The sequence below is a fragment of the Theropithecus gelada genome, chromosome 10, assembly GCF_003255815.1.
Source record: "Theropithecus gelada isolate Dixy chromosome 10, Tgel_1.0, whole genome shotgun sequence".
Classification (NCBI taxonomy): domain Eukaryota; kingdom Metazoa; phylum Chordata; class Mammalia; order Primates; family Cercopithecidae; genus Theropithecus; species Theropithecus gelada.
Genome location: NC_037678.1, coordinates 76,620,353 through 76,642,129, shown reverse-complemented (window position 1 = coordinate 76,642,129; position 21,777 = coordinate 76,620,353). Strand labels below are relative to the sequence as shown.

Sequence of the window (21,777 nt, the reverse complement as noted above, 5' to 3'; positions counted from 1 at the left end):
AGAACATCTGCTCAATCGCAGCCCCTCCCCAGGGGGAAAGCGAACAGCTGGCTCTCCTGCCTTTGATCATGCGGGAGAGATGCTAAGAGGTGGGGAGAGTGGGGTCAGTTCCACTTAAGGTAGGAAAGACAGAATCACAGAATGTCACCACCAGAAAGGGTTTGAAGTTCATTTACCCACAAATTTTTAATTGGCAGCATTGTGGACTGTGTTCAGTCTGAGACAGGTTCTCTTTGGCCAAAACAAGATTTTTGCTTTAACAAACCCAAAGAGTATTTTTAAAGTTCTCAAATTCCAGATTCTCTTGAAAACAATGGGAAGCTCTGACAAAGTGGAGTCCATGTTCCCACTTGCCAATAATCCGCTAGCTGGGGTTTAACGACGGGAAACACCTTTTCAGACCTTCAGAGTCCTGCCACAGGTTCAATCCTGTACGCCCAGAGTTTCCTGGGCACCAGTCATTTGAATGGGCAGTTCCTGTGTTTAACCAGGGAGGTCGTGGGAGGAGTTCGAACCTGTTAGAAGCAAAGTAAAGGGCTCCGGACTCTCTGGACAGATAGGCTGAGGCACGCCTGGGATTGTCTTTGCAGGGCCATGGGATCTGATAGTGGTGGTCGTCGCAAAGTTTGGGTGAAGACTTCAGGGACTTTGAGCAGGGCAAACTGCCCCCATCCCCAGCTTCCTCCTGGGGGCCTCCTCCTTCATCGCCATCCCCAAAGGAACACGCCGCATTTGTCGGAGCCGGGCTTTCCTTGAAAGGGTCACCTTCAAGTGGGCGCGGACGCTGGCACTGGGCACCTCCGGAGGACAGGACTCTCCGCTCCTGCGCGCGCGACCCGGGTGCGGTACCACAGCTGGCGGCAGAGGGCGGTGCTCCCTGTTCCAAAGCGCACGGTTGAAACCCGGCTACTGTGGTCCGATTCAGACGGGATGCGAAGGCGCTGAAATCCCTGCCAGGGGAGCGCCCCGCTGCCCGGGGACTCGCGTCAGCGTGGCCGGACCTACGGTGCCCGCGCCCTGGACGCACCAGCCCGAGAGCACGCAGTGGGGTGCGGGAGCTGGGCACCCACCCTCGGCCTCGAGTAGGAGGCAGGCGGGGACCCCGGGGCGGAGTCCAGCGCGGGGCGGGGCGCACAGGTCTGAGACGCTGGAAAGAGCTGTGGGGGCGGAGTGCCAACTCCAGCTGGAACCCAGAGACCGCCACACGCCGGAGGAGCGCGCCGGGCGGAGGGAAAAAGAGGGACATCCCCCACGCAGCGGCTCTGCAAGTGCAAGTCCGGGTCCTCGAGGCGCAAACCGAGTGGCCCGCCCGCGCCCAGCCACCCTGTGACTCTCGATCCGGCTTCCGGAGCCGCAAAGCGCACAGAAAGGAGGCGCCGAGGCAGGTAAGGGCTTAGATCCTTGCAGTCCCGGGACTCATTCGGTGCGGTGGGGGAGTCGCTAGGACAAGGGCCTCCGACGCCCACTTTTTTCTCGGGCATTCTGGCTGTTTGCCTCCCGCCACTCTCGGGGCTGGCTTGAAGCAGGCGAGTTGGTTGCAGGCAATCCCCTCTGGGCCCTCTAGAACGGGGTAGGGGACGGTAAGCCGAGTCTGTGGTGTGCGGGCGCGGGCGGAGGGAGTCAGCGGGTAGCTGAGCTCGAGGGCGAGCTCCAAAGTGCAGCGCAGGGCGCAGGTAGAGGGGCACCTTCCTGAAAGGTGAGCAGAAAACAGCAAGCGTCCGTGGGGAAATTCCCGCGCACCGCATCCTCCACCCACCCGCCGTTTTCTTCCAGCCAGGAGGTCCCACAGCCTTTGCTTCTCGAGCCTGAATTTTTGGCTTGATTCCTGTCCTAGCCAGGGTGTCGTCTCTAGACACCGACCGCGCGGCCGCGTTGATGGGGCGGGAAGGGGGCTGCTGGAACGGGTTGCTCCCGGGCGGAGAGTGCAATCTACGAAAATGCGGCCTGAATCTGTCCCAGCCCGGGCGCGCGCCCGCTCATCTTGGGTTAGGGGACTAGAAAGCCGAGGAGGGGTAGGACTCCCAATTCTTGGTCCCAGGCTGAGCAAAGGCTGCAGGGATTGGTCGCATGAGACGGAGGGACGACCTGGAGGGAAGACAGCTCCGGGTGTGGACGCCACTGAGATTTGCACCTCGCCTCTTGGAGGTTTTCACCTTGGGAAAGCAGCTGGCGGGCGCACCCCAGGTTAGGGTGTCTTTTGCTGGCGCGCAGTTCCTGCCCCTGGGCGTTCTCCTCCCCTCGCAGTAGTGGACCAAACGCGTTGTTCAGTTGGGACCCAGCATCCCGCGGCGCCCACATGTGGAGTCGTTTCCAGGTGTGCTGAGAGGCGAGGGGAAGGCCACTCACAGTTGGACAGCCAGGGCCCCCTTTCTATAGGTGTTGGGGTCTGAGCTCTTTTTCCAGCCCTTCGGTGAAGCCTTGTACCCTGGGGTGCCCTATCTCCTGCGGGCTCAGGGCTTCAGAGACTATTTTCCCTATTTTGAGACCTTGGTGACAGGACATGGTGCCTTTCAGGCAGGGTTGACTCTGGGTGGAGAACTAGGGCCAAGTGAAGGAGGTCAGGGAGCAGATCCAAAGTTGGAGTAGGGTGGGAAAGGCGGCAGAGGATTTCTTTCTCAAGCTGGTTCCCAAAGAACAGGGGAGCAGCGGGGGAATTCCCCTCCCCAACCCCACCCCACCCCAGCCTCCTCCACCTACAGCTTCCTGGTCATGCACTCAACAGATTCCTGTCCAGCCCCCGCTATGTACCAGGTGCTGGACTGGGCAGCAGGAATTTGGTTTACAAGAAGATTAGGACTCCGAGAGCATACATCACTGGCCCAGGGTGACTCAGTCTGTCCATGTGAAAATGAACTTGGTGATTTCCAAGTCTATGGCTTGGTTAGTACAGAGGGAGTGGTGTCCTGCTTTGGAGAGAAGACCCCGCAGCATCCTGGCCCTCCTGCTTCATTGTCCCTGGCCAACAGGTGCCACAATATTGTGACAGCAGCCTTGGAAACATTCCAGAAGCCCCTGTGGAAGCTGATGTGTTGGGACTGGAGAATGTGACTGGGCAGACAAACAGGCTCTGGCCCCTGGGCAAAGGGCAAAGGTGCACATTCTTCTTGAGAGTTTTGGAGAGTCCGATCCATCCTATGCCATCCTTCCCGACAGGTGGGCAGCCCCTGAGGGTTTCCCAACTTACGGATCTCAGGTCTCCTTTCCCCGCATCCTGGGTAGTTCCATCTGGTTAGGCTGTGGGTCTGGTTGGCCTATACTTGGGGAACTCAGGGAATGTGACCAGATGTTCTCCTGCATGTTGTCCACTGGTTGTGCCTCCTTCCAGGATCCAGGATGGCGAGTCAACTCTCCCCAAGGATTTGGGCAGGGTGCTAGGCTCACTGACCCTGAAAGAGCAGAAGGTCTGGACCCCCACCCCTCGCACCTCCCTCACACCGCTTTTCTTGTGGACATCACCATGGCAGCCCAGAATGGAAATACCAGTTTTGCACCAAACTTTAATCCACCCCAAGACCATGCCTCCTCCCTCTCCTTTAACTTCAGTTATGGTGATTACGACCTCCCTATGGATGAGGATGAGGACATGACCAAGACCAGGACCTTCTTCGCAGCCAAGATCGTCATTGGCATTGCACTGGCAGGCATCATGCTGGTCTGCGGCATTGGTAACTTTGTCTTTATCGCTGCCCTCACCCGCTATAAGAAGTTGCGCAACCTCACCAATCTGCTCATTGCCAATCTGGCCATCTCTGACTTCCTGGTGGCCATCATCTGCTGCCCCTTTGAGATGGACTATTACGTGGTAAGGCAGCTCTCTTGGGAGCATGGCCACGTGCTCTGTGCCTCCGTCAACTACCTGCGCACTGTCTCCCTCTACGTCTCCACCAATGCCTTGCTGGCCATCGCCATTGACAGGTGAGGATGGTGGGTGGGGTGAGTGATGGGGCTGGGCCCGGCTGTCTCTTTCCTCACTTAGGCTCTGAGAGGCTGGCATTGCTCCAGAGAGGAATGCTCACCAATCTTTGGAGGGCAAGAGGAGGTCTTGTTTCTTCACTTGTGTTCTATTCCCCCAGATATGAGCAAGACTGAGGCTGCTGAGTGGCCCATCTCTGGGCCATGCCCCCAGATACCACATGTGCTTCAGATACAGGCAGGCCACATGACTGTGTGGCATCAACACAAAGGGAAAGCAAAAACGGCAGGCAGCTACTACCTAGAAGCCACATGAGAGTTAACTAGGGCAGCTTCCAGTCAGGAGAACACGTACCAAGCTTTTCCTGTAGCCACCCTCCAGGTGGAGATGTGAAACATTTCCATCACCTGCAGCTGTGCTCCTCACCAGTCAATCCTCCTCCACCAGGCAACCACCAATCTGATTTCTATCATTACATTCAGTTTCACCTGTTCCTTAACATCGTAAAAAAGAAATCATACCGTATGTGCTGTTGTTTCTGATAGACTTTGTTGCAGAGCTTATTTTAAAATGAGATAACAGGGTTTGTTTGTGCAAAAGAGGAAAGGACACGCTTGCTTTTGCTTTTCTGCATATGTTGGTGTGCTCATTTGCATACATTTGCATAAGATATTCCAGATATCCTTGCTCTATTTTATTTTTTCCTTTCCTTTATGTATTTTTTTATTTTTATTTTTTATTTTTTATTATTATACTTTAAGTTCTAGGATACATGTGCATAACGTGCAGGTTTGTTACATATGTATACTTGTGCCATGTTGCTGTGCTGCACCCATCAACTCGTCAGCACCCAACTACTCGTCATTTACATCAGGTATAACTCCCAATGCAATCCCTCCCCCCTCCCCCCTCCCCATAATAGGCCCCGGTGTGTGACGTCCCCCTTCTCGAGTCCAAGTGATCTCATTGTTCAGTTCCCACCTATGAGTGAGAACATGCGGTGTTTGGTTTTCTGTTCTTGTGATAGTTTGCTAAGAATGATGGTTTCCAGCTGCATCCATGTCCCTACAAAGGACACAAACTCATCATCATCATTATTTTTTGCTTTTATTATTTTTAATTGACACATATAATTGTAAATACTTATGGGGTACAGAGTGATATTTCTATGCATGTATACAATGTGTAACGATCAAGGTAATTAGCATATCCATCACCTCAAACGTTTATCATTACTTTGTGTTGGAAACATTCAAAATCCACTCTTCTGGCTATTTGGAAATTATATAATAAATTGTGTTCATTATATTCACCCTATAGTGCTGTAGAACACTAGAACTTACTCCTCATCACCAACCCTTGCTCTATTTTAAATTTTAAAGTAAAATGTATAATAGCAGTTTATGACAAACCTTACACACGTTTTGTTTATGTGAACAGTTGCAGGCCGGCATCGGGCCATCACTGGCTCTGTTCGAGGGGGCAGTGGTCACCTTCTCATGTTTCTCCAGTTGTGTTCTGCTCCGCCAGATATGAGCAAGACTGAGGCTGCTGAGTGGCCCATCTCTGGGCCATGCCCCCAGATACCACATGTGCTTCAGATACAGGCATGCCACGTGACAGTGTTGCTGTCTCTTGGTTGTGTCTCTTGGTTGCTGTCCGCCATTGTAAGCTGTGCTCATTAGGATGATCTGCTTAGTCATCCTTTTTCCTTTCATCTTTTCAACTCTTAAATTTTTCCCCTGTTCTCAGTGCTGCTTAGGTTTGTTCTCTTTAATCAACCAGTTTAATATTTTTCATTTTGGTAATAAAATACACAGACGGGTGTAGGAAGCATCCTTCTTCCTTTGTATAATATGATTCCTACAGGAAAAACGATTTTACTACAACTCTGAGGCTCTCCAGCCCCGAAACCAGCTCTTATGAAATGTGTACCTATCAACCAACTGCACAAAATTCTCCAGGAAAAATGGTGCAAAGTATCATTTGATAGAAAGATACAAAGTCAGCCCGGGCACGGTGGCTGATGTCTGTAATCCCAGCACTTTGGGAGGCTGGGGTGGGCAGATCACCTGAGGTCAGGAGTTTGAGAACAGCCTGGCCAGCATAGTGAAACCCTGTCTCTACTAAAAACACAAAAATTAGCTGGGTATGGTGGCGGGTGCCTGTAATCCCAGCTACTTGGGAGGCTGAAGCAGGAGAATCGCTTGAACCTGGGAGGCGGAGGTTGCCGTGAGCCAGGACTGCGCCATTGCACTCCAGCCTGGGAAACTCTGTCTCAGAAAAAAAAGAAAAGAAAAGAAAAGAAAGATACAAAGTCAGATTCCTGGGCTCCACCCCACCCTCTTGAATGGGAATCCCTTGGGCGAGGTCCCAGGAATCTGCATTTTTATCTAATTCCTCAAGTGATTCTGATGCTCACTAAAGTGAGAGTGTATTAGTCAGGGTTCTCTAGAGGGACAGAACTAATGGAATATATATACGTGTGTATACATATTCCATATATATATATATATATGGGAGTTTATTAAGTATTAACTCACGTGATCACAATAGGCCATCTGCAGGCTGAGAAGCAAGGAGAGCCAGTCCGAGTTCCAAAACTGAAGAACTTGAAGTCCAATCTTTGAGGGCAGGAAGCATCCAGCTTGGGAGAAAGATATAGGCTGGGAGGCTAGGTCAGTCTCTCTCTTCACATTTTTCTGACTGCTTATATTCTAGCCAAGCTGGCAGTTGATCAGATTATGCCCACCTAGATTAAAGGTAGGTCTGCCTTTCCCAGCCCACTGACTCAAATATTAATCTCCTTTGGCAATGCCCTCACAGACATACCCAGGATCAATACTTTGTATCCTTCAATCCAATCAAGGTGACACTCAATATTAACCATCACCGAGAGTAAGTACTGTTCCTATCCCCCCTTGTCCCACTGAAACCTTTGTCTTTATAATGCTGGTTTGGTTTGGTTTCGTTTTTTGTAACACTGGAGTTTCTTGGGAAACAATTGCCTTGTTACAACACCACAGACAACAGAGTGAGTCCTTTTACACCCCAAACCAACTCTGCCCCAGCCAACTTCCCAGCACCATCAGCAGCTCCATCATTCTCTCGGCCATCCAACCAGGGAAAAGTTACCATCATCCTTACCCTTTCTCCCTGTCCTACCTCCACTCACCCCACCCCATGTGTTCAGCCATATACCAAGTCATGGCAGCTCTCCCTCCAGCTTCATCTCTTAGAAAGTCATACCTGGGCCATCATAATGCTCTTCTAACCTGTCTTTTCACTCCCCAGGGGCTCCTGACTGTCCCCTGAAATCCATAGTCATCCATATTAAGCATAGGAATATCACCATTGATGGATCTTCCTGAAACATTGCATTGCTTACAAAATATCTAGAAATTCAAGTGCTTACAGAATACATGTCAAATCCTGAGCCTAGCATTCCAGGGCCCTTGTAATCTGATATCAATCTTTAATTTGCTCTCTTTCTAAGCTCATGCTATGTATGGAGATACTGATAGTATTTTCCAGGAGACAATGTGTTTTAAGCACAATAATTATGTTTTCTATCTTTCTCCACAGTGCCTAGCACAGAGACTTATACCTGTGTCTTAGCTTGGGTTACTCCCAAATCAGACTCTGAGACAAAGATTTATGTGCAGATAACACCCAAGAAGTAATTAAACAAGCTTTCACTGTGGGCAACTAGAGCATATTCCTGCTGAGGGACTCATGGAGCCAGCATAGATCACAGCTCTACAGAGAGTTCTTCTAGAGGTGGGAGGTAGGAAGGAGCTGGGGTATTTATACACTAGCTCCCCGTAAGTCATTGATGAGAGCTGCTCTGGAAATGCTGTACAGGTGGCAGGTGGTAGGACAGGGAGAAAGGGTAAGGATCCTCTTCTCCAATCAGGTTCTAAACTAATTGAAAAAAAATAAAGCAAAATGCTAAGAAAGATGGATGACCAAACTCTCACCTTTGTCCTGATGATGCATATTTTGGAGAAGGGGGCTTTTATCACTGGGCACAGCCAATCCCAGAATTAGATAGGCCTGTGTACTCTAACACACGTAGGATGGGAGAAGCACAGGCCTCCCTGTCCTACTACAAGGAAATATCAGAAGGGCCACCCAATGCTGTTTCCATATGCCACAGCCAGGTCCATCCAGAGAGGAGCCCAGAAGAGGTCCTATTCCAAGTTATAGATACCCTAGAAGGAAAGGATTGGCCTCAAGAAACACATCCAAGCAGACAGATGAAAACAAAGACCTTGCAGATGTCCCTCTTGCCAGCAAATGAGTCATAGGAAATGATTAGCTTAAACAATGTGCAATAGCTTTCAACATCCCTTATGTATGTTTACCTTCTCAGAATAACAAAAAGCCTTAGAGGTTGTCAGTGATGTTATTAATTATCCCCACTTCACAGATGAAGAAACTAGGTCCCCCAACCAAAAGTGATTTATCCAAGTACACAGTTTGAGTCCAGGTACACGGCTGGAATCCAGGTCTTCTGAATAACTCTTAGGCCAGTGTTATTGCTTTCTGATTTGTTTGATGACAACTCTGAATTTTGGAACATCATACAATGAGGAAGATGTTATTGGAGGAAAAAGAATGAGAATTTAGGAATTAACAGCAGAATAAGGAGAAATGTGGAAATTCCCTTTGGCATGGTTTATTGAAATACTTTTCATGACGGAGCCAGATAGAGAGCTATAAAGTTATGAATTTATTCTGCATTATCTAAGGACTTTGGACTCAGTATGGGAGGCAGAATAATGTCCCTCACCCAAGAATAACCACATCCTAATCCCCAGGATCTATAAACATGTTACATTACATGCCAAAGGGGAATTAAGGTAGCAGATGGAATTAAGGTTGCTAATCAGCTGATCTTAAAATATAGAAATTATACTGGATTATCTGGGTGGGCCCAATGAAATCACAAAGATCTTTAACTGTGGAAGAGGGAGGCCGAAGAGTTTGTGTCAGTGATACAATGCAAGAAACTTGATTGGCCCTTGCTGGCTTTGAACAGGGAAGAAGTCATCAGCCCTGGAATGCTGGCATCCCTAGAAAAGGCAGCAAAAATAGATTCTCCCCATCAGCGCCTCCAGAAAGAAATGCTGCCTTGCAAACATCTTGATTTTAGCACAGTGAAAACCATGTCAAACTTCTGACCTCCAAAACCATAAGATAATACATTTGGGTTGTTTCAAGCCACTATGTTTGTGGTAATTTGTTACAAGCAGCAATAGGAGACTAATTCACTCAGTCATCACGGAGAGACAGTGATTGTGAGATGTCCCTGCCCCCATCAAGAATGGGCCTGCCCATTTGTTCCACTCTCCAGCCCTGTCAGCCTTGTACCACACAGGCAGGTCATGCAGGTTAATTTGGTAAGGCCAGGTCACATGCATGGGTGAAGAACCCCAGCAACCATTGTGCATATGAATATGCCTCAGTAGGGTGCAGCCAGTGGTTGGGATAGGATCTAGCTTCATCCTAGATCTTCAGAAAGTCAAAAGCTGGAGAGAGCCATGCTGCTTTGGTATCTCTGATGGAATTCAATGGATCAGAGCTACTAGCAGGCAGGGGGCAGGCAAGAGAAGATAAAACAACTTTGTGGCAGAAATATTGGCAGGGACAGGAAGAAATAACGTGACAGAAGGCCTTCTTAGTCCAGTCAGAGACTTGGAAAGAATGACTAAAGGATCTGATCACAAAGGAAAGGCAAGTGGGATAGAATTTTCTACAGGGAGCATCCTGCTCTTGTTCTTACCTGACTCAAGCTCCAGGTATGAAGTACACATTCATTTCTAGGGTTCATTTGTTTCCTCCCTGTCCTTCGTGCCTCTTATCTTCATCTACCTTATCCCAAAGCATTCCTTCGCTACCCCAACCATAAGATGCACAGAAATGATGCCAGGGCACCAAGTGTCTAAATAGGTATCATTAAGTCTCTCTGGAAAGAAAGTATTCAATCCGCACAAATGAGCTCATTTCCCACAAAGGGCTCCAGTCTCTCTCCCAGACAGTGTGGCTCATTGGAAAGGGCAAGGGTAAATACTTATGGTGTCACGGTGACTTCACACTCCTCATTTGAGCACAAGATGGCCCAGGGAGGTGGGAGCATAAGCTTTGTATCAAGAGCCTGGATTCTGATCCCTGTATGATGCGAGCTTGGGCAAGGCATTTACTTTTCATTAGAGTCCCTAGATTTCACCACAAGCCCACCTTGACTCTTCGGCTCTGAAGTGCATGATGACAGCTCATGGGAGGGGAAGCAAGTTCTTGCCCACTGTCCTGAGAAAGGCCCCCACCTCTTTCTGGGGCCACAAGCCCTTCCTTCACCGAAACCGTGAGCTATTTGGAATGAAGAGCTTTGAGAGTATTATATGTTCTTGGGCAGAATGATAAGATGGAAACCCAAGGTGGTATAATAGGATGCTTAAGAATGATAACAGGCCACAAGTATTTATTGAACACCTACTATATACAAAGTATTTTACAAAAATTACCACATTTAGTGTTCACAGTAGCCCTGCAAAGTAAGTATCATCTTATTCCAGGTTGCATTTGAGGAAATAAATCAGAGAGATTGGATAATTCATCCCAGACCCCAAAGCCAATCCAGGGAAAAGCCAGGATTTATTCAGCCTGTTTGACCTAAAGCCTGTGCTGTTTTCACTAAAACACTCCACTATGCCAAATGATGTTGCTAAAATAAGAAGAAGCTTGTTAAAGCTGGCTAACAGGTACATGAGGATTCACTGTGCCACTATGTCTGCTTTAGTGTATGTTTGGGGTTAGTTAAAAACTAATGTTTCCAAGCATTCATCATTACTACTGTTGGCTTCCCTCCCCCACTAGATATCTCGCCATTGTTCACCCCCTGAAACCACGGATGAATTATCAAACAGCCTCCTTCTTGATCGCCTTGGTCTGGATGGTGTCCATTCTCATTGCCATCCCATCAGCCTACTTTGCAACAGAAACCGTCCTCTTTATTGTCAAGAGCCAGGAGAAGATCTTCTGTGGCCAGATCTGGCCCGTGGATCAGCAGCTCTACTACAAGTCGTACTTCCTCTTCATCTTTGGCATTGAGTTTGTGGGCCCCGTGGTCACCATGACCCTGTGCTATGCCAGGATCTCCCGGGAGCTCTGGTTCAAGGCAGTCCCTGGGTTCCAGACGGAGCAGATTCGCAAGCGGCTGCGCTGCCGCAGGAAGACGGTCCTGGTGCTCATGTGCATCCTCACAGCCTATGTGCTGTGCTGGGCACCCTTCTACGGTTTCACCATCGTTCGTGACTTCTTCCCCACCGTGTTCGTGAAGGAAAAGCACTACCTCACCGCCTTCTACGTGGTCGAGTGCATTGCCATGAGCAACAGCATGATCAACACCGTGTGCTTTGTGACAGTCAAGAACAACACCATGAAGTACTTCAAGAAGATGATGCTGCTGCATTGGCGTCCCTCCCAGCGGGGGAGCAAGTCCAGCGCTGAGCTTGACCTCAGAACCAACGGGGTGCCCGCCACAGAAGAGGTGGACTGTATCAGGCTGAAGTGACCCCCTGGTGTCACACAACAGAAAACCCCAGTCCAGTACTCAAAGCATCACCCACCATCAACCAAGTTCATAGGCTGCATGGAAAGTGACATCTGTGTTCATGCCTCCCCCATGCCCTCAAGAAGCCCAACACTGCAAAGTCATAACATAAAATGACACTAGACATGAACCAAATCAGCTGACATTTACTGACATCTGCTCGACACCTGCTGTGTCCACAATCCCAACAAGGAGATTAGACACAAGGAGCAGCAACTGACATGGACTGAACACATACTGTGTGCAAACCACACCAATGAGATTAGACAGGGACAGCAGGAGCTGACATTTACTCATTACCTACTGTAATCAAAAACATTTGATTTGATTACAGTCAAAAACATTTAAAAACATAACAAAATGGCAGAAGCTATTGGAGTCCCCAAGATATCTCCAGATATATAGATAGTTCATCCTCCATCTTCCCTAATTCTGTATCTTATCAGTGCAGGAATATCAAAAGGCTACAGGCCAGGCATGATGGCTTACGCCTGTAATCCCAGCACTTTGGGAGGCTAAGGCAGGTGGATCACTTGAGGTCAGGAGTTTAACCCAGACTGGCCAACATGGTGAAACCCTGTCTCTACTAAAAATACAAAATTAGCTAGGTGTGGTGGCAGGAGCCTGTAATCCCAGTTGCTTGGGAGGCTGAGGCAGGAGAATAGCTTGAACTTGGGAGTCAGAGGTTGAAGTGAGCTGAGATGGTTCCACTGCACTCCATCCAGCCTGGGTGACAGAATGAGACTCTGTCTCAGGAAAACAACAACAACAACAGCAAAATGGCTACAGAAGAAGGCCCTTAGACACAATGGAAATGTAACAATAAGTTTGTCAGTGCAGGGTTTACAGCACCATGGGAGGAGCGTTGAAGCCATCACATTGAACTTTCCCACCCACCTCCTACTGCCTCCCAGGACATTCTCTAGGGTTTCGACTTCAAGAAAAAAAAAAAAATCTTATAGTCAGCCCAGCCTTATGTGGTTATCCACAATGGTGTAATTTGAAAGGAAAGAACCTAAAAATCACTTTCCCACTGATGCTTGAAAGCTTATCTTATTTGGTCGGAGATGGGTAATCCTGAGGTGTCAATTTTTGATACCTCGGTGCAAAGGATTTCAGGGGCTCTGGAGTGAAGGGGAAAGAGGACAGAGAAAGAAGTGGAGGTTGCCACTGGCAATGAACATAATCTGTGTGGAGATTTTGCTAAGGACTGGACCACTTTCTAGAACACTCCCTCTTTTACAAAAGGAACTCTACCTGGAATCCAAAGACCTGGCTTCAGGTCCTAACTCTAAGACTCAAGTCTTAAACTCATGATGTTTTCTCTCTGTGTCTCAGTTTTGCTTTAATGAAGTGGCGATGATGATAATACCTGCCCTTCCTACCTTGCAAGACTGTTGGGAGAGCCCATTGAGGCCATGGTTTGTGAATGTGCTTTTCAACTGTGCACATGATAAGAATGGAGAAGTGATATTGAACAGTTTATTTGGAGGGAGTTTATTTGGAAACCCCATCCACTGTGATTTATTAGAGAAATAGCCACACTTTTTCATCCTTGTTCTTTGGTTATAATATGGGAAGATTACAAAAGATTTAGTCTTTCTAAAGACTCCTGAACTCTTCACAGAGTTTACAGTGGAACACAAAGGGATCCCTGTTCTTGGTTATAATCTGGGAAACTTAACCTCAGATTCTCAGTGACCCCAAGACTCTCAGCATCCCCGTGGTCTTAGAAGTGTTGACAGTCTTCCTTGCATGTTGCAGAATAGCACCCTAGTGCTGCATAAATATCACTTCTGAATCTGTTTGTATTGTTACATGTTTGTGGTGACTGTATGTACACGTCTGCATTTCTTCTTGATTCATTTTGAAGTGGTAGCTATACAAATGGTACCTGATTTGGGACTGACTCATCCATATTTGACCAATTCCTAATTTTTTATAGAGAAGGAATTGTTTGCTTGTTTGATTGTTTTTATTATTTGTTGATTTGTTTCTCTGACTGAAGCTTCAACCAACGTTTCTTTCTATCACCACCCAGCAAACTCAACTTCAGCCCAATCATTGCACTCTCAGAAAATGCAGGCCGGCACGGTGACTCACACCTGTAATCCCAGCACTTTGGGAGGCCAAGATGGGAAGATCACCTGAGGTCAGGAGTTCGAAACCAGCCTGGCCAACATGGCAAAACCCCATCTCTACAAAAATACAGAAATGAGCTGGCATGGTAGCACATGCCTGTAGTCCCAGCTCCTCAGGAGGCTGAGGCAGGAGAATCGCTTGAACCCCAGAGGCAGAGGTTGCAGTGAATTGAGATCGCACCACTGCACTCCAGTCTGGGCGGTACAGCAAGATTCCATCTCAAAAAGAAAAGATAAGAAAATGCAAACACACTGTAATATTAGCCTAAGCAAAACTTAATTCTGATTTACAGAAATTCTTACTTGCTTGGCTTTGAAATGCATTGTATAATTACAAAATTATAAAATTACGCGATGCATTTCAAAGCCAAGCAAGTAACAATTTTAGGTTATGTACATTTCTATAAATATAATAATTGTATTTTTATTTATTATTCTATCCTGGCTCTTAGCCAAATTAGGAGATTCTTTAGGAATGGACCGTGTACCAGTCAAGTCTGTCAGCAGGATTTATCACCCTTTTCCATTTTGTCCTAGAATATACCATCTTCCTTTCATTGAAATTTAACTGAAAAAACTTGTAAATATCAGTGTGTATTTGTGATTTTCCAGTGATTCAAGTGTAGTGTTGTTATCCAATTAAATAATTAACATATGGAATTTAGTCACAGGTTTCAAGTGCTTTCTCTACTGATCTTTTAAGCATGTTGGTATATTTAGATATGAGTGAAGTAATAGCTACCTAACAGTCCAACCCTGAAAGAGAGAAGGAACTTATTGAAGGCATTTTTAGAACAGTGGTAGCTCATAGCATCAATCAGCCTCCTCTTGGTTACATCCTTGAAGCCAATAGCCCCAGAATGTATTCATGCATGCAAATAAGCAAGGAACCACCGTCCCGAACTGATGTGATGCCTTCATTCTAAAATAGTCTTGTTTGTTCCAATGAAAGCTGCTGTTTGCACCGTGACTATTCATCCCTCCAACTGGTAATGAATTAATTACACTTGTATTTAGTCTTCTCGAGACTAATTAATGGTAAGCTTAAGATACTTTTAATATGCTAAGGTGTACACACTTATACCTATTATTATATATATTGAAAAATTAATCTCATTTAGCAAAACAGATCCATTTCCTCAGCCAGAATAAGAAAAACGATGGCTCTGTAATGAAACCATTAAAGACTTTTCTATCAGCATTCAACATTTAAAATGAGTTGCTTCACAAATTGAAGAAATCAAAAGATGGCTTCAGGCCCTCAGTCATGAGAAGGAACCCAGACTTAAAGAGGAAGAAAGAATGTGACATGTAGGAGGTAATCAGGAAACTTAAAGTGAGTTCTATTTCTACAGGAAAAATGATGGCTTTGAAACATATCCTTCCAATTTAATAGCTATCTTTCCTTTGGCTCAAGAGGATGGGTGCGCGCGCGCACACACACACACACACACACACACACACACACACATTGCAGACCAGGAAAGGCCTTATAAGGGCATATAATTCAACTCACTCCTCTCTTAGGTGAGGAGATCTGAGTTTCAAGAGGAAATGCCTTGCTTAAGGGTACAGCTAATGCTTGCTGGAGCCAAAGATATTGCCCCAAGATTTTTACTCTGATGCAGCGAACTGCACTTGGGACTGCACTCCTGACTCCTAAGGAGTGGACCCTCCGCTGGTTTCTGGCCTCCCAGCAGAATCATAAACTGCAGAGAAGATACTGTTCCTCCCTCTGGCAGGCCAAGAGCACATCCAATCCAAGGGACCATAATTGAGACTCCAGGATTCCAGGGAAACCAGAGGGAATCACCCCAGAATCACCCTAGTGCTCCTGCCTTTTTTCCTAATGAGAGAAATGGGCGTGGAGGGGCTCTTAACACATTTGACTTGAATGCACATGGAGCTATTTGCAAGTGATTCAGGAGCCAAACGGTAAAGCAGGTTGTGCTGAGAGGCGACCCGGCCCCAGGAAAAGCAGGTGGAGGGGAGGGGGTTTGCTCGCACTCAAAGACAAGGCAAGCGGGGCCACCCACAACCCAGTGTGCAGTCTTCACCCAAGCCACTGCTGGCTGACTCAGCTGTGGTTCTGCTTTGTGCCTCCTAGCAGCCAAATACTCTCTAAAGAAATAAACATCAAACTTTTAAAGAGTTCAAGTTGGTTTTTTTTTTTTTTTTTTTGAGACGGAGTCTCGCTCTGTAGCCCAGGCTGGAGTGCAGTGGCTCAATCTCGGCTCACTGCAAGCTCCGCCTCCCGGGTTCCCGCCATTCTCCTGCCTCAGCCTCCTGAGTAGCTGGGACTACAGGCGCCGCCACCTCGCGCGGCTAGTTTTTTGTATTTTTTTAGTAGAGACGAGGTTTCACCGTGTTAGCCAGGATGGTCTCTATCTCCTGACCTCGTGATCCGCCCGTCTTGGCCTCCCAAAGTGCTGGGATTACAGGCTTGAGCCACCGCGCCCGGCCTCAAGTTGGTTTTATACACAAGTCTTACTGAGGACTACAGCCGGAGAGGAGTCTTTCAGAGAGGTTCTGTCAGACACTTCCAAAGCTGTGTTTTAGTTCACAGTTTATATGCAGGTGATGAAGATTTAGCACATGTACAATCACATCAAAGCTTGGGTGCAAGAGTACATCTGGTTATAGTTTACAGAAGCACAATCATTAACACTGTCAGATGTTATGTGCAGAAAAAGGCAAGGGCTAGGGTCATTCATCTTTTAAGAAACATAGTGACTCAGGCAAGAGACATGGGTCTCAATAGGATGTTGTCAGCTGTGGTTCTGGTTGTTACCTTAAAATGCTACATGTCATAAAAAATAACTGCATTTCTTTGTCAATTGAAAACTTCCATCGGATTTTACTATGGCTGTTCTAAGTTTTGGCTCTATCCTGTTTTGTCTTCAAAGCATTCCTCTGAAGAGCGGCACATTGTCACAGTCAGAGGCTTTGTGAAATTTTGCTGGCAAGCAGAAACGGGCACACATGACTTCTTACATTTGCTACTTTATCTCACATGGTGATATGAGGCAAATGCAGCATCTCCTGAGGTGCACCAACCAGGGACACATCACCTCCCAGGATTGCTGATGCCCTCTTTTATAATTTTAATTTTTGTGGGTACATAGTAGGTATTTGGTGCCCTCTTCTTTTTTTCTAAGATGAAGTCTCGCTCTGTCACCCAGGCTGGAGTGCAGTGGCATAATCTTGACTCACTGCAACCTCAGCCTCCTGGGTTCAAGTGATTCTCCTGCCTCAGCCTCCCTAGTAGCTGGGATTACAGGCATGCACCACCACACCTGGCTAATTTGTGTATTTTTAGTAGAGGTGGGGTTTCACCATGTTGGCCAGGCTGATCTCAAACTCCTGACCTCAACTGATCCGCCTGCCTTGGCCTCCCAAATTGCTGGGATTATAGGCATGAGCCACCACGCCCAGCCTCATGCCCTCTTAAATAGCAGCACAAACACGCTTCTTGTCTGTTTCGTCCCTGGCAGAAGTTTGGATAGCTGTACCCTAGAGGGACATGGATACAGAAACCCTGAGTGTCCAGTGGTGGAACCACTACGTGAGGAACACATTCATTTAATCAACATATATTTTGCTAAGTAAGGTCTTCACTTTAAGCCCTCGGCTGGGAGAAACCTCACTACTACATAGGGCAATTCATTAGCAGGGCAGCCTGGATTCCCACAGTAAATGTCTTTATTTCCTTCAAGCACAATTTAATCTGACTCCTCCAATGGCAGGAATATGAACACATTAATTGGCAAAGACGCCTACTCTGATCCTACAAATGACTGCCTCAGAGGCTCTCTAGATCCATCTACCTTCGATGTCTTACTATTGAGTCCCTTTATCATTAGGCTATGGGTCATGCCAATAGCTTCAAATGCAACATCAATAACAATAATAAATCTTGAGGTGGGGCATGGTGGCTCACACCTATAATCCCAGCACTTTGGGAGACTGAGGCAGGAGAATCACTTGAGGCCAGGAACCGTGGCAATGTAGCAAGACCTGATCTCTACAAATAAAAAAAATGAAAAAATTAGCCAACTGTGGTGGCACACACCTCTAGCTCTAACTACTCAAAAGGCTGAGGTGAGAGGATTGCTTGCCCAGGAGTTCAAGTCTGTCGTGAGCTATGATCACACTACTGCATTCCAGCCTGAACAACAGAGTGAGACCCTGTGTCTAAAAAGAAAGAAAGAAACAATCTTGAAATCTTGAACCGTGTACTACCGTACAGATGTTCAAAGAGCTCATGAAATGGGACAGTTCTTTTCATTTTCCAATAATGGGTTTGGCACTTTCTTCAGATAAAACAAATTGAGGAGCGGGGGTTGTTTTACTGGGACTTAGAAAAATTGCTAAATAGGGAAATAGGCAGAAGGCTTTGCCTCCAAAAAGCAGGGAGGAAACCCAGAGATGCCCTTAGAACAGAAAGCCGTGCAGACTCAAGGTCCTTGTATCCCTTTGGTGACTTAGACTGAATTTCCACATGCGAGTCACAGACTGAGATGAAAGAATTAGTCTCCGGAGTCTCACTTCACGCCAACCTTGGGGTTCCCAGTTCTGGATCCAGCTCCTAGGCAAGGTCCTAACATAAGCCTTTACTGAACTCTGCTGCAGGGATGGCCCAGTGTGCAGAGAAAAGGGTCTTCTACTCACTCATGCAGTTTCTGCCCCAGATGCTGTGGAGAAACAAAGAGGATGGAGATGCAAGCCTGAATCTCAAGGTGATTCCTGAGGTAATGTATGAATAATTCTACATGAAAGTTGAGACACTGGAGAGACACTGCAAAGATAGAGTGAATTTAGACACAAATACCTTCTGGCTGTGGGGATCAGAGAAGGTTTGGGGCCATGGGGAATGGTGAGAGCCTCAAGGGTATCCCGGGAAAGGGGAACAGAAGCAACAAAGACCTAGAGGAGGGAAAATTAGATGGACCATAAGTGAAACAGCATGTAACTTGGTTCAACAGCACATCAGATGCAGAGTGTTTAGGGGAGAGCAGACTGGGCAGCTGACGAGTTGAATGAAGAAAGAGGCTGGGGGTGGGGGCAGGCAGGATGGAAGGGCCCGTGGTCCCAGCCAGCCAGAATTGAGGTCAAATAATAATTATTTATTTAACCTTGTAAATGTGAACAGATTCTTTACCTCCTATCCGGACCTTAGTTCCTCATGTGTAAAATGGGAATCATAATAGCACTGACATCATAGGATTGTATGTGGATTAAATTATCTTAGAAAATGCCCAGCATAACATAAGCAGACAATAGTTATTTTTGTTATTTGTAATAGTTATTTTGTTATTTTTGAAATGATTACTTCTAGGAACAGCATTTCTCCTAGATGAATTCAGAACATTGTGTCACACATAGTGGATATGTTTGGGGATTATCAAACCAGGGTATTTTTATCTCCTATGATCTCAAGTCCCTAGTCATCTCAGACTTCCTATCATACCTGGTCAACTCAAAGCACAGGGTTTCTTCCATCATGTAAGAGAAGATGCTTTTCCACCATTAACACTGAACCAGGAAGCTTAATGGCCCTCCAAAGGAGGCTATGATGTAGAGGAAGTCCTTTCCATAGAGGAAGAAGAAAACAGAGTCCATCACTTCCAGCCTCAGTGGATGGTGGAAAAGAAAGAAAATACTTGAAGGCTGAATGCATTTGTCCTTGCTTTCTCTTTCAGGGACTAAATCTAGGTGGTGGAGGTGGGAAAGCTATAGAAACATCTAAGTGTAGGGAAGCCTGAGATTATGGGGCAGGAAGGCAGCAATGAGATGCTTCCCTGGGCTCACTGGGGGAGGCCCCAGACCTCTAAAAGGAGCCCTGCAGATGTTCTAGAGAAATGGTGATGCAGCTATGGGAGGAGGCAGGGAGATGGAGAAGTCTGACCAATGCCCTAATATGCCACAGCAAACGGTGAGGTGCAGGGATCCATAAATTCCCATATGCCCTACTTAGGGGCAGCAGATGGGCAGAGGCCCAGAGTCAGGTCAAAGTGATCATTATGTGTGGTGCCTTTGCTATCAAGGACAAGTGGCCAGGACCACAGACTCCAAAAGACCAGACAGGGCATATTATTCCTCAGCAATCCATCCTGCAGCAGAGCCAGCAAGGATCCAGCATTCTGGAACAGTATATGATTCAGATCTTCCTCCTCCTCTTCTCCAACATGAGGTCCCTGGAAGCTCAACCATATTAGAAAGTAGCAAAGGCAGGGACTGAAACCCAAAAGATTTCATGTGTCCAGAAATGAGTGATTTCAACTGAAGGGAGCCTATGTACATTCAAAAAGACTGTATATCAGGAATAGCTCCCCCACCTCCCATGAGATGGGGGCTCCCAAAGATTCAATCAATGGTAGAAAAATCAAGAAGCTACAGTTTCCCTGTACATCCAAGTATAGCATCAGCCAACATTACACATAATTATGATGAGAAGCAGCCGGAGACTGGGGACTGGATTAGGGAGAAAAAAGAAAGAAAAGCTGTCACTCTGGAGATATATGATAGAAATCGTAATTGTCACAGAGGATCTAGAGTCAGTCCTTCTAGAATGGTGCTTGAAACAAAAAGAAGTTGGTATGTCTTCTTGGACAGTACAGAGACATGTAATTGATATAACATATGGTAGCCCTTGATATTGGCAGCTTTGCTATTTGTGACTTTGTGAGCAATCTCAAAGATCCATGATATGATCATTCATTATTTTGGGAAGTGTAAGTTTCCATCTTGCACCCCAGCAGCTAAGCCTACCCAACCACAAAGCAGCCCCATTTCAATAAGGCTTTCTTGTTCTTTACTCAGTATTGTATTTACTCAATATTGTATTTCATGCTCTCATGAAATAATAAAAAACTGTATTCCTTAGCGGGAGGAATATGCCCCTAAAAGAAAGCCAATGGTTTTCTGGGAATGGAAGCTGGTACTGGTTTTGAAAGTAAAGAAAGAAATGAAGATGTTGTTAGGTGAAGAGTTAAGGACTCTCTAAGAAAATGATAGATTTTAGCCCATTTAAAGTTTGGATAACTTTAAAGAATACAGTGAATATAAAGAATCTCTTGTTCCAATCCATGGCATGAGTGAATTTAATACAATGTATAAATTATAAAAATGTAATTTAACATAAATAAGAAGTGATTCATACATTCATGCTCCAGCCTATAGAGGAAAAAAATACATCTTCTGGAAGAAATTGTGTGCCATGGTGGTGGTTATATAACTAGGGGTTTCCAAGGGAATTCTAAGTTCCAGGATGAGTCTTTCATGAATGTCAAGGCTCTATCTTTTTTAGAGTTCGGTTAAACTTTTGTTATCTTCCCTCAAGAGAGCCCCGTGGGAAGATAGAGACATAGAGACCAGGTCATATTTTGATTAGGTAGATTATAGCTGGTTGAAAGAATATTGATTGAAGAACCTGTGTCGATCTTAAGATTTTATCCATTACTTGACTAAATGTAGAGAAGGGAAGCTTAGCAAAGGTCTGGGCCCCCAAAGGGGATACGAGTCTACAGCAAACACTTTGATGATTTCCTCATCATTTGAGCTGTTGGTGCTACATCAGCCAGCACCAAAGTTCACAACAGGATTCAAGCATGGTCTGACGAACTCCCCCAAATGATAAGTTGAGGTCCTGCAGTTAGATTTCATTTCAGCAAATGGTCTTTGTGTTATGAAGAGGGAACTGCAGTTGAACTCTGGGAATTAGTCCTCCTCCTTCCTTTCATTATTATCCTCCCCCGATGGTGAGGATCAACTCCACCATCAGCAGAGAGTTGTGGGAACGTCAAGGGAAAGAAGCAGATTGGGCAGTCAGTGTTGATCATGGAAGGCATTGCCATCCACAGTCACATTGTCTTTACAACAACATCTTTAAGATTTAACTAATTTATTTTTTAATTGGCAACTAAAAAGTGCCTATATTTATGGTGTACAGCTTGATGTTTTGAAATACATATGCGCTGTGGAATGGCCAAATCAAGCTAATGAACATATGAATCCCATCACATGCTTATCATTTTTTGTGGTGAGAACACATAAAATCTACTCTTAGCAATTTCCAAGAATACAGTACATTGTTATTAGCACTAGAC

The 21,777-nt window shown here is 46.2% G+C and overlaps 2 protein-coding genes across 2 annotated transcripts; one reads left to right on the top strand and one right to left on the bottom strand.

Annotated features, from left to right (window-relative positions):
- Positions 1-165: 165 nt before the first annotated feature.
- On the bottom strand, positions 166-2,269 carry LOC112633513. The gene has a single exon (XM_025400211.1). It carries the CDS (start codon positions 1,244-1,246, stop codon positions 365-367), a length of 882 nt encoding a protein of 293 aa, XP_025255996.1. The 5' UTR covers positions 1,247-2,269; the 3' UTR covers positions 166-364.
- On the top strand, positions 1,369-11,566 carry PROKR2 (prokineticin receptor 2). Its single transcript, XM_025400210.1, has 3 exons — positions 1,369-1,385; positions 3,326-3,915; positions 10,793-11,566. Exons 2-3 carry the CDS (start codon positions 3,458-3,460, stop codon positions 11,487-11,489), a joined length of 1,155 nt encoding a protein of 384 aa, XP_025255995.1. The 5' UTR covers positions 1,369-1,385; positions 3,326-3,457; the 3' UTR covers positions 11,490-11,566.
- Positions 11,567-21,777: the final 10,211 nt, after the last annotated feature.

Excerpts from the sequence above, each read along its gene's own strand:
- PROKR2 (XM_025400210.1), top strand. The coding sequence starts at position 3,458 with ATGGCAGCCCAGAATGGAAATACCAGTTTTGCACCAAACTTTAATCCA. Across the intron at positions 3,916-10,792 it reads CTGGCCATCGCCATTGACAG|ATATCTCGCCATTGTTCACC; the intron begins GTGAGGATGGTG and ends CTCCCCCACTAG.
- LOC112633513 (XM_025400211.1), bottom strand. The coding sequence starts at position 1,246 with ATGTCCCTCTTTTTCCCTCCGCCCGGCGCGCTCCTCCGGCGTGTGGCG.